The sequence below is a fragment of the Phasianus colchicus genome, chromosome 16 (assembly GCF_987193195.1).
Source record: "Phasianus colchicus chromosome 16, bPhaCol1.hap1.1, whole genome shotgun sequence".
In the NCBI taxonomy this organism is placed as follows: domain Eukaryota; kingdom Metazoa; phylum Chordata; class Aves; order Galliformes; family Phasianidae; genus Phasianus; species Phasianus colchicus.
Window position 1 is genome coordinate 6534125 of NC_143451.1, and position 13010 is coordinate 6547134.

The window sequence follows — 13010 nt, forward strand, 5'->3', positions numbered from 1 at the left end:
TTTTCACTGAGATATTAAGCCCACACGTCAGAATTCTATTCTTTCCACCACAGAAGAACCATCTGTAGTAAATAAAAAACATACCAATGTAGCAAATATAAAAGTTGTTCAAACTACTGAAGTTATGATATTTTCATTACTACAAATACACAAGCCACAACGTCAGATAATTCAACCACATAACATAAATTAAAAACCAGAATGAATGGTCATACTTATTTTTTAATTATGTTTATGGGTTGAGAAGTCACAACTGATTTTTCCATTTTAATTTAAGGAAAATCCCCTCAGATCTGTAAGAAGTTGAATCAGTCTTTTCCTTTCCCACTACAATTAATGGACATTTTATGCTTGGTGTTGCTAAAAAACATTCCTTAATTCAGGTTTGTCACCAGGTATCCTGATTGCTTTCACAAAACCAAAAGCCTACACTAATCAAACTAGAAAAAGAAGCTTCCTTTCCTTTTCCTCAAGTATGACGTGCATGACCACATAAATTACAACTTCTGTAAGAGAATGAAGGAGGCAAAAGGGTCAGATAGGTCTGTTTTGAAGCACTTCTATATACTGCAATCTCATTTCTTTTTCCCCACATACTAATTACCTTTCGTAGTTGATTTGTGAAAAATAAAGTCTGTAACAAACTGTTCATGTAACAAGTTGCTCCCTGGTTCTTTAAGCCAACATATCCTGTGTGCTTCTTTGAATCCCACCTAGAAAAAGTTAAAATCAATCAATTATGGTTGAAATCCAGACAGAAGTGTATTAAGCGTAATAAAGACTATCTGTTCTAAGGTACCAGTGCTGTAGATATTTTTCTCTATTACTGAACACTGAAATAACAGACTAAAAACACCAGCACTACCAGCAACAAGCTTTGGAATTACACGCTTCGCAATTTTGATAAATTTTCTTTTATAATACATTTCATATTGCAGACAAGTTATTTATTATGAAAGTGTGCTGGAACCCAGAGCTATACATTTAAGGGGAAGTCTACACCTCAGCAGAACCAATTTCTTTAGAAGTGATGTGAGGTGGAGTGACTCAGCCAAGGAGGTTTTAAACAGTGTAAACCCAGACAAGCTAGACAGCAGAATCACCTGATTACATCTGATAAGAGTGGCAAGACCAGAAACACTGAGGCTGGATTTGCAGAGCTATTAAATCACAACCCAATTGTACAAAAGCAAAAGTTTGACAAACATTGTGCTGAATAATGCATACTGAAATTTAAGAAATTGAGACAAACCTCTATATGATTAATGAAAAGTATTCACTGGGAAAATTCATCAATTAAAGGTGACTAAATGAGAATGTCTAAATGAGAACGAGCTACAACTATTATTACCAAAATACCTGAACAATTTTAAGTAATGTAAAAACAGAAGAATCAAGAATTATTTTGGAGCAAAGGTACTTACGCCACTCCATGGGGAGCATCTGCTTGAACATAGACTTCAAAAGTAACTTTGTCCTCTTCTATGAAGCCCTTTTCAGGATCAGTAACTTCCTGTAGAAGACAAATGACACAGGAACATGAAAACTGCAAAACTTCTATATCTTACAGCACTGCAGAGAAGCAACCAGTTAGACATCACTTAATTTCCAAACCTGACCTATCTGAAATAATAAACCAAAGTGGGACTGTGGGGGGGGAAGGGAGCAAAGGCCAGCAGAAAAGAAAAGCTGGTTTTCAGCTTAATACAGTTGGATCATTTTTTAATGTCTCAATACAGGAAAACTACTACTGCTTTTTAAGCTTCTGCAGAACTATTTCAATTTCCTGTGGATATTAAAGTGTCAGTAATCAAACGCTGAGCTTCCAATGAACACTGCTCCAGCCAGATGAAAGATTAGAGGACTAACCTTCGAAAATGCTTAAAAAGCTCTCAAGGTAAGCTTTTGTAGTATTTTTGTCCACTGAAGTATATGTACACGTACATGAAGAACACATGGACATGCAAGAAAGTCTGTGTTGCTCCAGAATGACATTACTTGTTTTCTTTTGTTTTCACCAAGTGACAGTCATTCAGATATTCAGAAATATCTGAGTTGGAAGGGACCTCTAAAGGTCATCTAGTCCAATTCCCCTGCAATGAACAGGGATACCTGCAATTTTATCAGGCAGCTCAGAGCCAGGTCTATCCTGACCTTGCATGTCTCCAAGGATAGTGCATCCATCACCTCTCTGGGCAACTTGTTCCAGTGCTTCACTACTCTGATTGTAAAAAAAAAACAAAAAAAAAAACCTTCTTCCTTATGTCCAGTCAAAATCTCCCCTCTTTTAGTTTGAAACCATTTCCCCTCGTCCTATCACAACAGACCCTGCTAAAGAGCCTTCTTTGTCATAGCCCCACTTTTGACACTGAAAGGCTGCTCTCAGGTCTCCTTGAATCTTTCCCCAAGCTGCAGCACTCTCAGCCTGTCCTTGTAGGAAAGGTGCTCCATCCCTTGGATCATTGCTGTGGGTTAATCAACAGGCTCCACACTTGATCAAGTGAAATATTAAGTCAAAATAAAAACAAACTACAGTAAGGACAAGAATTCATAGGAAATTGAAAATAAATCTTCAGCAATGACAATAAAAGCAGCTTAAAATACACTTCCACAGGTATTTCAGGCTCCAGAAGGATAAGTACAAAACTTCTCCTATCCAGTAACAGATTAATAGAAGTCCAATTACTTACACTCCAGGCCATAAAGTTGGAAAAGCCCCAGTCATTTTCCTTATGAAAGAACAAGTGACTAATACGACGACTGAATGATTTTTCATCATCTTTGTAGTTTATTATCTTGAGAACTGCTTGTGCATGACAAGACCATGACCTACAAATACAGAAGAAGCACATGAAATCATTCAAATAGCAGCTTTTTATAGTCACTAAGAACACCCTTGATATGGTTTTTTGCTACCCTGCCTTTATACACCGATTTTTCTTTTATTTTCTCTTGTTTGAAGTTAAGGTTTGATTAATCATTTGAGGGTATGAATCACTGAGGCCTTCTGAAGCCACATTATGAATCTGAATTCAGTTGGAACAGAGGATCTCCTTGGGCAGTGTTATTAAGAAAGGACTGTTGGTGAATCACAGGTAACAGCGGTTTAAGGTTCTACTTCTAATCTACTTTGGTGCCAACATACATGTCAGCTGAAAGGGCTCTTGGTGTCTCCAGACTGGGATAACTCAGTCTTTCACAAAGGAAAGGAGGAGGTTCTTCTGCCTTCCCTCCCATCAGATACATTTCCCAATTCCCCAGATTTTCTCAGCAGCATTTATGATCCTGCTCAAATCTATGACGCTGGTGTAAATCAGAATGAACATCAGTCAGACATAGCCTTATCAATGTCTCATACAGAAGCATTACTGCTTTCTTAGCATCTAGTTCAATACTTTTGAAGATTACTTTTTACTTTTTCTGTGACTGCTATGTGTGAACCACTTCTCACAGGAACTGGTAACACATCTTTCTTCCTTATCTTTCGCACTGAGCATTCACATTTTAGGTTACAAAGATGACAAGAAAGAACAACTGTTACTCAGAGTGAAAGCTGATCTTGCATCTAAGATTTGATGCAAGAATGAAGCTACCATAGTGGAAGGGATACCTGTGAGGCACCTGCTCTTTAACAGGATAAAGTGCAGTAATTCTCTTTTTAATATACTGTAGTATTTACCAAGGGTCAGATGTGGTCAAATCTGTTTTGCATGCAGGAATCTGAGAACACGTCGAGTCCTTATTATGGCTGTTGAGCAATGAACTCAGTTCAAGGACTATATCACCACAGTTCCCTGCCTCAGCTGCAGAGAATGACCTGCTCCTGCTCCTCACAGGGTGAGATCTATGGCTCAGCAAGGCTTTAAAGCTCCAGCAGCTCCTCCACTTGAAATGAACCCAGAACTTCTCACATGCTAAGAGAACTGTCAAAGACTTCCCTTCAGTACTCAAACTGGGACATACCTAAATTCTATCACAATCTTGCTGAAAGAGAGGATTAGTCCTGTGCTTTAGGATTTTGAAGGGTCAAGATGAAAAGAGGACTATACACCTTGCAAGAATTCTTTCCTCTCAAAGAAAGCTGGATGAAGTAGGTGTTTTCCGATGCCTACACTTTTTACAGTACAGTTCAAATAGTGTGAAATGAAGACTCCAATAATACTTAAAGGGGTCTTACGTGGAATCAGATTCTGCATTGCACTGGAGGAAGAATCCTACGCTTTTTTGGTGAGGTCTGTCCGGGTAGAGTCGTGGCATGACCATGATCTTCCATGGCAAATTCCGTACAAAGCAGGGAGGGCTGAGAACTGACTCACTCAATCTATTGAAGCGTTCGACTGTGAACTGAAAGGTTGCCTCCGATCGCCAACTTGTATCTGTAAAATATATATATGTACATGCAGAGAGCATTTGAAAAATCTCATGTATTGTCCTCCAAACAATCCCCGCCAACATCAGTGTGTTTGATAAAGCCAGGTGCTGGAAGCAACCTCCCACACAACCGAAGTTTCCTTTTTTTTTTTGTTTTGAAGAACACACTGCAATAGCATTTAGGAAGACAGAGCGCTGGAACAAACTCCTTTTGGACAGTTTCTTCTTAATGATTTAAGGATTCTCACAATCTGTCCAACTGACTCTTAATACCAAGTCACTGCCTAGTTACTGTTTCTGCTTGCAAAAGTGTCTTTTCAGAACAAATCAACCTCCTTTTAATCTTCTATCAGACAGCTGAAGAATTATTAAAGAGGAGGATCCTGCATTCTTGTATGCAAAAGCTTTAGAGATTTTTAGTGTTCTAAAACAAAGTTAAATGAGACAGTCTTTAACACTGCTTATTTTGACACACTGAATCTAATTTTGCTTTCTTTCCACATCCTCACTTCTTTGTATACCACAATCTGCTCCACTGCTGCTGTATGGAGCTGTAAGTGTGCTGGAAGCTGCAGCAGCTTCAGGAAGGCACAAGTCTGGGCTCTTGTTCCTGCAATACACCTCATGTTGTATATAGGGATAAAGAACCCACAGCTCATCTGAACAATGGCATGGGGCAAGGAAGATGTAACAGAGGATGCCCAACACACTCTCCTGCCTTTTTTTTTTTTTATTTTTCTCCCTCCATGGCTTCATCTGAAGATCTGCACAGCACAGCCAGGTTTGCTCCTGGGCATTGGGAGGTCCAAGCTGCACGGGGCAGGCAGCCCTGGGCACATCGTGTGCTGTGATACTGAACTCAAGAGCACTGGGGTGCAGGGACAAGGCAGGAACTGGGCCAGGCAAGTCTTAGTTATTACCTTATTTAAGAAACCAAATTATTTTAATTACAACATGCAACAGAGGAAAGATTATACACTCCACACAACAAACTAGAATTTTTGTCCACAACTGCACAGGAGCTTTGACAAATTTCCTTCTTTGCCCCTGCAAAGCAGTTTTCTTTTCAAGCAGCTATCCTGCTGCTGATTTTGACTGTGGCAACACAGTTGGCTGTATCTGTGTAGGGCAGGACAGACATAAGCTTTCCTAATCAGCTCTTAAAAGCAACTACTACAGCAGAAGCTAGCCAACCCCTCTGCTTGATCTCTACTCCACAGTTTTAACAACTGTCACAATGCTCTGTGCTGCCAGCTTCCTTGACCTTTCCCATTGCTGGGGTTTACTTTCTCCTGTTCCCCCACTGCAAGTGCAGCCAAACCAGCAGTTTCTCACCTACTCATCGCTCTCTTCCCACCCAGCTCAGCTACTCACTGCTTGTTGACAGAACCTAGGCAGCTGCACTTCTATAAGCAAAGGAGTGCCACACTTTCAAGCTTCTTTGCAGACAAAGACAATCGTTAACAGTTACCAAGTTAACTCTGTCTTGTATCACATGTATCTCAAAACAGCTGGAAAACACTTCCCTGGTCACAGCCCAGTACTTCAGGGCTTAGTTTAAGCATCCAAAAACGAGCAGACCAAGTTTGCTTTCTGCCTCCTTGAATGCAGCATTCAGAGCACTGCAGCACAAGGACACTGCCCCACTACCAGCTCAGGCAGCATCTGCAGATGCTTCCAAGCAAGCTGGCCTGTACTTCTTTTCTTTCAGGAAAGCCTGTGCGTGAGACTTCACCAGGGATGGGCTCTTCTCAGTACAGAACTGCAGTAATCATTAGAAGCTATTGCACAAAAATGCAGCCTCGCAGCAAAGGTCAACCCTGAAATAGAAGTTTCTCTAAAAATACAAACACAGTCCCTAGAAATAACAACCTTCCCTTCCTTCCAGAAAGCCCATGCTTTAAACAAGTGCAATTGATTAAAACAAGAACTGTATTTAAATAAAACAAAGTTTAAATAGTAAGTCTGATGAATACTCTGAGCACAGAAATAAGTAAAACCTTCCTTTGCCATGATATCTGACAACCTCTAATACAAGGCTGCAACTGGCAGCAGGATAATTTTGCAGTGACTGGCAAGGAAGGCTTCCATGAATCACTGCCATACACAGAGCTAAACACAAGGCTGGAAGAGCAGATCCAGCTAACCCTGCCCACTGAAGTTACATGCTATGGATCACATCTGCTAGATGGAAAAGATTTTGTCACTGATGACACTAATGTCACACTTAACACTGTGACAAAACAAAGACTCTCCAAATTACAGATCCAAATACAGCACATGATCCATCTTAAAAACGAAGTACATATTTTTGTGTTTGTAACTTTGAGAAAATCAGATTTCTGTTTTCCCTTAGTAGACGTTGCTAACTTTAAAGTACACTGAAGTTATTAAAATATTTTGAACCTGAACTATTAATAGCAAAACCAGCTGAATATTCTATGGATATTTTTAAAGCGATCCAAAAACAGCACATGCAACACTGGCACGTGGCTAACACTGGCACTGCTGAAGCCCTCGCAGCTAATTCTTAATGGAAACAAGGCAGCAGTGGGAATCTGCAAAGCAGTGAGTTGGTTTTGTTAGGGACCTTCTGTTTCACCTTTAACTTCAGAGGGAATTTATGTTAGGTGCTGCTTGGAATACTGACGAGCTTATGAAGCAAATCTGATCAGAGCCTTGTTTTTATTGCTTTTAATTATATTTGCAAAACTGCCATTTCATTTCACAAATTTCAGGTCACTGAGCCCTTTCCTGCACAAATCACAGCACTCTCCCCTCTGCTGGTTCTTCTGTATTGCCAGCACATCACACAGACTAACACCAGCCCCTGAAGAACACAGCCCCATCTCAAGTCCTGCTAGGGGTGCACTGCAGTCCCATGCTGTGTTACTCAATGCCCATGTCAGCTGCCGGGCCAATGGGATGAGAGCTGCACTTTTCCCCCATCTCAGTTGTTCCTTCCCATACTAAACAGAAAAACAAAAACATCTCAAAAGTGTCCTGAATTCAAACAGGTTGTTTCTATGATCCCACACCAACATTCTATCCTATTTTCCACCTCTTCCACAGAAACTGTTAAAACTCATGTTAGTTTTCTTACTGAAGTATCCAAATTCTCCTCTTGCATTCTCTTTCAGCTCAGCTTGTTCTCACTCACTAAGAAAAACAGCAGAGGAACATGGAGGATGCTTACAGAGGCTGCTGTCTTCCTGCTTTCTCCCCTACCCTGTGAACCTCTTGGCTGCCCACCATACATGCATACCATGCTGCAGCTCAGGATAGCAAATGAACCAAGAGCAAGCCAGCAATTGCACTATGTGTAAATAACACAATAACAAACACCTCATCTGATTTACAAGGCCTTGAAACAGCACCATGCACTCACATGATGCAAGTCTTCAGGAATGTCTTTGCAATAACAACACTTTCTATCTGTGTATATAAAGAAGTATCACAGCACCAAGATGTATCTAGGCACTCCTTCATCAAAGATGGTAATGAGGAACTACCAGAGTATTGCTTAACAATCAGATTTTACCTCTGAAAGTTGTCCAACAGCACAGTGCATCAGTGCTCCTCGCCACATCGAATGACATGAGGACAATAATTAATATCACCATAAACATAAGAGGCACTTAAGATCTTTTATAACACGCAAAAAAAATTTGTCTTGATCAAAACAAAAATTCCTGTTTCAGACTCAATTAATTACAGTGAATTAAAGTCACCTGAATGAGATCAATAACAAAAATCACAGGCTGAACAGACCTAGTTTTTACTCTCTTGCAATAATCTGACCTTAGGAAACTTGATTTTGCCAGTGTTACAACACATCCTGAATTGAAACCATATTCTCTTCGCAGAATATTACCATTTTCTACCAGTACTCTATCTAATATCAGGTCCCTCGAATACGTGAAAGCAGCGCTTTTTTACTCTTTAAACTCAAACTGTGATTTTTCTCAAACTAAACCACTGAGCATTTTCTACAAACTAAAGAAAATCTTCAAGTACTTCAGATTTCTCTCTCACAAGACAACATGAGACAAAGAATCAGAGGGGAAGAAATCCCACTCACATTGTCTCCCTTCTCCCAGTTCCACTTTATTTAGTTCTTTGAAATAAAGGCAGTTTCTCCCTCACCTCCTCTCTTAAGAAAAGAAATACAACTGGGCACTTCCTTCACTGAATATAATAACAAACTTAAGTGAACTACAGATTAGCTTTCTTTAAGTAAGTCTATCACATTTACTTTAAAATTATATTTTTTGTAACAAGAAAAACACAAATTACACATGAACTTTTATTTAACAGGTCAACAAAAATATTTCAAAACTTCCATCATTTTTCCCTCTCATTAAAGGAAACATCAGTAGACACGATTTCCTTTGGACTCACAAGTGCAAGGGTGGAATATATTCATCAAAGGAATAGTTACAGTGACTTATTATACAAAGAAAAATTGATCATAGCTGCCACGTAACAGAGCAGAACAGATAAGGACTCTAACCGTCCTGAAGGAATTGTGTAACTGACACACATCACTATCTGGTAATGCACAGCTGCAGCATGCATAAATGAATGCGTTGGAGAATTTAACAATGAACAGCATAACTTTCTGCAGGGTTTAAAGGAATACTTAAAAGAGAAAATAAACAAACACCCTGTCAGGTCTCTGATGCTACTGGATAGCTATGTGAAAAGCAACACAGAGAACAAGGAGTTAACTACTGAGGCTTTGATTTTTTAATGAGATGCAGTTCAAAGGACAGATAAGACATAGGCCATTTTGTTCTCAAAGTCATAAAAATAACAAAGCCAGCCAGCTAGATGTTTTCATCTGTATTTCCTTACCATCCTCCATGTCTTCTTCGGTGTTGTTGTGTCCATCAGCCATTGCTACATTCCCATTAATGACAGGATTTTGAGTAATTCTTGGAGGATCATCTGCATCTCCAGCTAACACAGAAAAAGAAAAACAAAAATTACTCAACTATTGACATTTCTATCTCAAGTAACACTTATGAGACAGACTACTTTTCAAAGATATGAAGGGCACACTTTGTCCTGCTGAACAGCATCCACCAAAGCAGCAGCACAGCTACTGTACTGGTGGATGCACAACTGCAGAACTCTGTAAGCCAATGAACACCAACGACTTGATAAAAAGCCCATATTAACAGGGAACGCAAACATTCTTAAGCTTCCAATGGCCTTACACTCAGAATTTCATAACCAAGTCTCAAAGTAAAAATGACCTCTAAAATGACTTTGTCCTGCTGTCCCGCCTTTACTGATACATTTCTAGTAACAGACTGGTGTATCAACAATATGCTTTATGTCTTCTTCAGTTTCACTGCTTTTAAAGGAAAACAGAAGTATCCAATCAAATGTAAAGGTGCATTTTTAAATCTAACTTGGAAAAAAAATGCAAAGAAGGTCCTTTACCATCTCAGGAACAGCTCAGAAGTAACATTCTCCAATTTTCAGCCACTACTGACACTAAGCTCTGCTACAACAACTATCTAAAACATACATTAAATGCCACTAAAACCGTAAGTACAAAACAATGCCACGAGTGTTTTCAAGGCGCATCGCTTTGACGATCCCGGTTTACCAACAGGCACTGCGGGCACGCGGCACAAGCGGCGCTGGGCTGCTGACTGCGGGACCTCGGCGGCAGCACCTCGGACAGCGGCCAGCCCTGCCGCCCCGTCAGGCGCTGCTGCAGCCGACTTCAGAAGCCCAGTGCAAGAGAACACGCTGCAACTACGGGCGCTGCTCTCCGCTGTCATCGAATTAGCAGCTCTCCAAGTAAACTTAGAGAACTAACGAACAGAAGCAGATGAGACCTGAGATTTCTGCCTGGATTAGAGCTCTGACACTCAGATACCTGCTGTGTCCCGGCGGGCACCGACTGCCTCTCATCAGCACGATCCCAACGCCGCTGACCACTCCGAGCGCCGGCCGCACACGACACACGCTGAAGGCCGCTGCTGGGCGAGGCAGACAGAGCCCGCCGGCAGCAATCAGCACCGCAGCGCTGGGTTCAGATAACAGCAACCTAATTACAACAGAACTAACTGGGAAGGGAAAGGCTTAAACTGCTAGAACTCAAGAGCAGAAAGGAACAAAAAACATCACCACGTTTATCTCCACAGCTAGCCTTTCTTTTTCTTTTAACAGCACCGAAAGTTTGAGGGCAGGGGCAGAGCCCCTGGGCAACTCGCAGGGCACACAGCACACAGCCTGAGGCAGCACAGCAACTGCCTGCACGCTCACACAGGCTGCTTTGTTCCCAGTCACCATCAGGGCAACTTAATGCCTATAAACAGTTTGGAGCAAACAGCCGAGGTGCAGTCAGTCCCTCGCCAACAGCAGGGAGCACTGACATGTCTGTGGGCTAGGACCTGGCTTTAACAGTGATGGGCTTCTGAGAGACACTGCACTGCATTGCCCCAAAGCACAGCCAGCAGAGAGTAGGGGGAAAACACAGAAGCAACCAGAGCAAAAGCAATCACCTTAGGAGATACAGCAAAGGCACTACGAGGGGAAAAAACAAACCACAGCACAGCACGTGTCCCAAATGCCCATCCCAACACACGTGGCTGCACCGCAGCCCCTGGGCACACGCCATAGTAACAGCAGCAGACACTAACAGCAGATAAACATGGTTAGGCTGCCTTGTAAAGAACACTTAAATTGGTTTCTACATCTCCAAAACACAACAGTTACGACTTAAGTATTATTTCATTAGAAGAAAAGAAAGCAGAATATGATGAACAGCGACAACAAGTTAAACTTGGAGTTACAGTTTTCTTTCTGCTCAGGCCTGCACTACAAAGAAACCAAACCACTCCTGGTGTTCAAAGAGTCTCTGCAGTTTGGAGGTTCTGTTAGACGGCATCTGAGAAGAAGCATTTCAGATGTAAGTTTGAGCAAAGCAGTGAGCTCTCACTTATCTTCCAAAAGATCATGAATGCTGACGTGAAACCAAGTCAAACAAATTGATGCACACAACTTGAAAGACGCTGATGCTGACAATTAACTGTGAGGAACTAGCAAGAAGCCAGGCAGCCCACTCACAGGTCAGCACAAGACAGGGTGAAGGCACAGTTTATTAACAGAGATCACTGAACAGCTCAGACAGAAGCCTGAGAGCAACATGGCTGTTCAAAAGCCCAAACCCTCTGAAACTACAATCATACCATGCAATGCCATAACTTACAGACGTTGCTAAAAATCTCTTTGTTACAGACAGTGACCTCAACATTAGCACACCAAAATACTCGTGCAGATTAGTAATCAGAAAGAAGTACAACATCTGAAAACCCTTCACTCCAAAAAGCTCTTCAGATGGATACAGCTGGTTTAACGAGATCAACTTTGCGTCACATCGCTCTGCTGCTCACAGTAATTCTAATCTAGAGGAAAGGAATATCAAAGTTGATCAAATGTTTTCTATTATTAATGAGAAGGTAAAAATCATATTGTCTGGATAATGTGGCCTTTGAACCAATAAGAAGCCTGTTATACTGGTAGAGAAGAACACCGAATACAAAGTGCAGTTCAGCAGTGAACATGCCTGCAGTCCCACATGAACTAAAGCTACAGAAGGAGCCCCCCTCACTCAGCAATGAAACCACGGCCACCAGAAGTTTAACACTGAGCTACAGCTGCACAGAGATGCTGTCAGGGCTCATGTCATACCAAGCGCTCAAATTCTGAAAGATTACCTACAGTGTTTCTCATTAGCTTTTGGACCTGGTGGCCACAGAGGAGAAAGTGAAGCAGACTGCCTGGCAGCTTATGAAAAATTTGTTTCCTTTTGAGGTTAAGCAGACCACAGCGCTGAAGCAACGGTGCCATTAAATTTACACCTCACCACATCCAACTGCCTCATGATGGAAACCACCAGCACTGAGGACTGAGGTGTGCCCATGGTTTGTACAGACCTCTGCGATGATGTGACCATGGTGCCTGCAGAAGCTGAAGGCTGGACACTGGGTGCTGGGAGGGGCAGCTGACTGAACAGTCTTCCTCCCCCTCTGTGAACCAGGCATTCTGGAACCAAAGCCATTGCAATTTCATAGATGCTACCAGGTCTTTTAGTACCTTTCCTAAAAATACACAGAAATAAAACAGTATATAGACAGACTGTGTAAACGTCACTAGAAAGTGGACAAAATGAGTCTTGCAGCAGTCAAAATGCACTAGCAGTAGGAGTTGTTAAAATACAGATTATTTCACAATTCCCTGTAGCAAACATTCCCCAAACCACAGAAGCAGCCTGCAAATGGCCTCATCAGAGGTACTGGGTTTTATGCAACTAGACAGCGGCTTACAAAAAGCCTTTGGGCTTCCAAAGGTCTGGGACCAATTGCATAAAAGCCAGAGCAACAGGCAGTGCTCCCAGGGAGGTGGGGTTATGCACACAACAGGAACAACCAAACAAGTCCCATGATCAGAGTAACTTAACAACAGCTAGTCTTTGAGCAACTAAAACTGTTTTAAGACAAAAAACTGGAAATTGTTCACCTGATGGAAAAAAAAAAGTGACCAAATTTGCTTGCTCTGGAAAAACAAAGCCTTTCAGAATAAGAGAAAGTACCCTTCCTGTAATCCCTATGTACAGG

At 41.5% G+C, this 13010-nt stretch overlaps 1 protein-coding gene across 4 annotated transcripts in view; it reads right to left on the reverse strand.

Moving 5' to 3' along the window:
* The window catches only part of USP7 (ubiquitin specific peptidase 7), a 63342-nt gene that overhangs the window by 29988 nt on the left and 20344 nt on the right, over positions 1-13010 (reverse strand). For 2 of the 4 annotated variants that reach the window (XM_031606771.2, XM_031606770.2), the window contains exons 2-6: positions 9229-9333; positions 4178-4376; positions 2691-2829; positions 1425-1513; positions 605-713 (exon numbers count right to left, since the gene is read on the reverse strand). In XM_031606771.2, coding sequence (XP_031462631.1) covers positions 605-713; positions 1425-1513; positions 2691-2829; positions 4178-4376; positions 9229-9333 — 641 coding nt within the window. Of the gene's footprint in view, positions 1-604; positions 714-1424; positions 1514-2690; positions 2830-4177; positions 4377-9228; positions 9334-10267; positions 10290-12329; positions 12488-13010 lie in introns of those variants that run through there. The other 2 variants (XM_031606769.2, XM_090151849.1) reach the window with 2 other exon arrangements.